Here is a 2,345-nt window from a genome sequence, read left to right as displayed (position 1 = left end):
ATTTCCTGCCCCCCCAACTCCCCCGCCCCACCCACCTCATCCTGCAGGTTGATGTCACTGGGCCCGCGGTTGAGCTGCTCCTGCAGGCTGGACACCACTGCGTTGTTGCCAGGCACTCGGTAAATGCCCGTGGACTCCAGCCCCCGGGCCTCCACGATTCGACAGCAGGCAGCCACGATCAGGGGGACGCGCTGGGGACACAGGCAGGGTGGGGGCGTTAGGGGGAGCGGGGGCCAGAGGAGGTGGGAAGGCCAAGACAGGACAGAGTAAGGCCCAGCGCTGCTGCCAGGAACCCTGTGGGGAACAAAAGCCCCTTGCTACCCCCAGTCTGGGAGCTAGAAATAGCGCCAAAGGCTCGGCTGGGTCTGGGACAGAACTCGGCCCCCTCCCTGGGAGACGCGAGTGGGGGATGGGCCTTCCCCCTCTGGGCTGTTTCCCCAGCTGTGTTTGTACAAGGCAGTGGAGAACCCACCCCATGTCCCTGGCTGCTCTGACCCCAGGCCCTGGTCTCCCCTTTCTGCCAGCACAGACACGCACCTGGTTCTCCGTGGCTGGCTGGCAGTCCTCCAGCCGGACCCCAAACGCCCTCGGGGCCACTTTCTTGTTCTTCTTGATGATGTTAATGCCCCACGGGGTCTTGGGGGCTGCAACACTGTCATCTGGAAAGGGGGAGACAGGGAGAGCCAGGGTGAGCCGGGGTGCCCGGGCGGGTCACACGTGCTGGCTGCCACATTCACACGGAGACTCCACTGGGGAAACGGCCGGGATGCTGAGATCCCCAGAGGGAAGGCCTAGGGATGAGGCAGCCACCCTGAGAGGCTCAGAGAAATGCAAGGACTTCCACGTGGCCTCGTGGGCTAAAGCCATGCTGTGTGGCCACAGGCTCTGGCACAGCCAAGGGAAGAACCTTCCAGCAGCCAGAGCTATGTGGAGATCGAAAAGGCCAGTCCCGGAGACAGAGCCTCTCACCCCTGCAGGGACACAGGCAGAGGCTGCGGGACCACTCAGCAGGGACGGCAGGGAGGAGACCCCAAGAGACTCTGACAGGCACACAAGAGCAGACAGACACACACACACACACGCTCCAGTGAGCACCCCCCACCCTGTGCACACCACCCTACCCTTGCTCCCTGCTGGCTGGTCCTGAGTCCGGAGGCCACGCGCTGCACTCTGTTTGAGGAACTCAGACTTGAGGCCTCCCAGGCCCCGAGAGCCTTTTGGGGAGGAATCGGCTTTGGGCCCAGAGCTATGGCTGTGTGGGGAAAGGGGAGAGGAGGGGCATGAGCGACAGCCCAGACGCCACCCTCCCTTGCCACCCTCCCTTGCCTCCCGACTCCCGGGACCTCCCTCCAGCCTGAGGCAACTCGTCCAGGCCCATCTGGGAACCTCTGGCCTGAGGGGGGCAGGAGGATGCCCTCAGGCTGGAGTTCCCCCACCCCACGACGGGGACCGCTCCCTGAGGGCTGGGTCTCACCTCACTTTGCGATAATCATTAAGCTTCTTGCTGATCAGAGCTTGGTTGGCACAGCCGGGGTCCTAAAGCAGGAGAGAGGAAAGAGGGAGACCACCACATCAGTGCCCATGGCTGGCCCACCTCAGGCCCTGCCTCCCGTCTCGTCCACCTGCAGGGTGGCGAGCTCAGGTCCGGAAGCAAGAATGACCAGGGCACCCAGGCGAACCTCACCAGCCGTGTGACCTCAAGGAAGTCACTTAGCCTCTCTGAGTCTCAGTCTCCTCAGCAGTAAACACGGGAGCTAACAGGGCCACCTCAGGGTCGGGTGCAGGACTGTGCACACAGCGCTCAAGTCCTAGCACCATGAAGGTGACTCGGGACATGCTAACTATGCCCTGTTGGGGACAGCCCAGATAGGCCCCCAGAGCAGGGTGCCCAGATTCCAGATACTTCTTTCCCTGCAACAAGGAAAGCCGTGTCCTTGGGAGAGCGGAGCCTGGTCAATGAGAGGCCGTGTCCCCAGCGCAAGGCTGTGCAAGGGCGCCCCATCCCATGGCCAGGGCAGGCGCCTGCCTGGACTAGGCCCTGGCCACAGCCTTCTTGGCCGGGACCAGCCCGAGCCAGGGTGCCCACAGGACTGCAGGTGTGCTGAGCCACCTATGTGTGGGCCTGGCTGGGGAGAAGTCAGGCAGAAACCAGCTCAGGTCCCTGGGGTGAGCTAGGGCTGTCCAGAAGGGGCCACGTCTTTAAGAATTCTCTCAGCTGGGCTCGGTGGCTCAGCCTGTAATCCCGTGGAAGGATCGCTGGAGCCCAGCAGGTCGAGGCTACAGTGTCCAGGAGCGGCTACTGCACTCCAGCCTGGCTGACAGAGTGAGACTCCAACTCAAAAAAA

General features: G+C 63.2%; 1 protein-coding gene across 1 annotated transcript in view; it reads right to left on the bottom strand.

Annotated features, from left to right (window-relative positions):
* Nucleotides 1-2,345, bottom strand: part of LOC110594779 (rho GTPase-activating protein 23-like) — a 24,868-nt gene that overhangs the window by 21,233 nt on the left and 1,290 nt on the right. Inside the window, exons 2-5 of the mRNA XM_021708394.1 lie at nucleotides 1,475-1,536; nucleotides 1,122-1,252; nucleotides 538-659; nucleotides 36-191 (exon numbers count right to left, since the gene is read on the bottom strand). Coding sequence (XP_021564069.1) covers nucleotides 36-191; nucleotides 538-659; nucleotides 1,122-1,252; nucleotides 1,475-1,536 — 471 coding nt within the window. The remainder of the gene's footprint in view (nucleotides 1-35; nucleotides 192-537; nucleotides 660-1,121; nucleotides 1,253-1,474; nucleotides 1,537-2,345) is intronic.

Source organism: Carlito syrichta, unplaced genomic scaffold, assembly GCF_000164805.1.
Source record: "Carlito syrichta isolate Samal-C Ts95f unplaced genomic scaffold, Tarsius_syrichta-2.0.1 Scaffold136100, whole genome shotgun sequence".
Lineage (NCBI taxonomy): Eukaryota > Metazoa > Chordata > Mammalia > Primates > Tarsiidae > Carlito > Carlito syrichta.
This window is presented reverse-complemented; position numbering and strand designations above follow the sequence as displayed.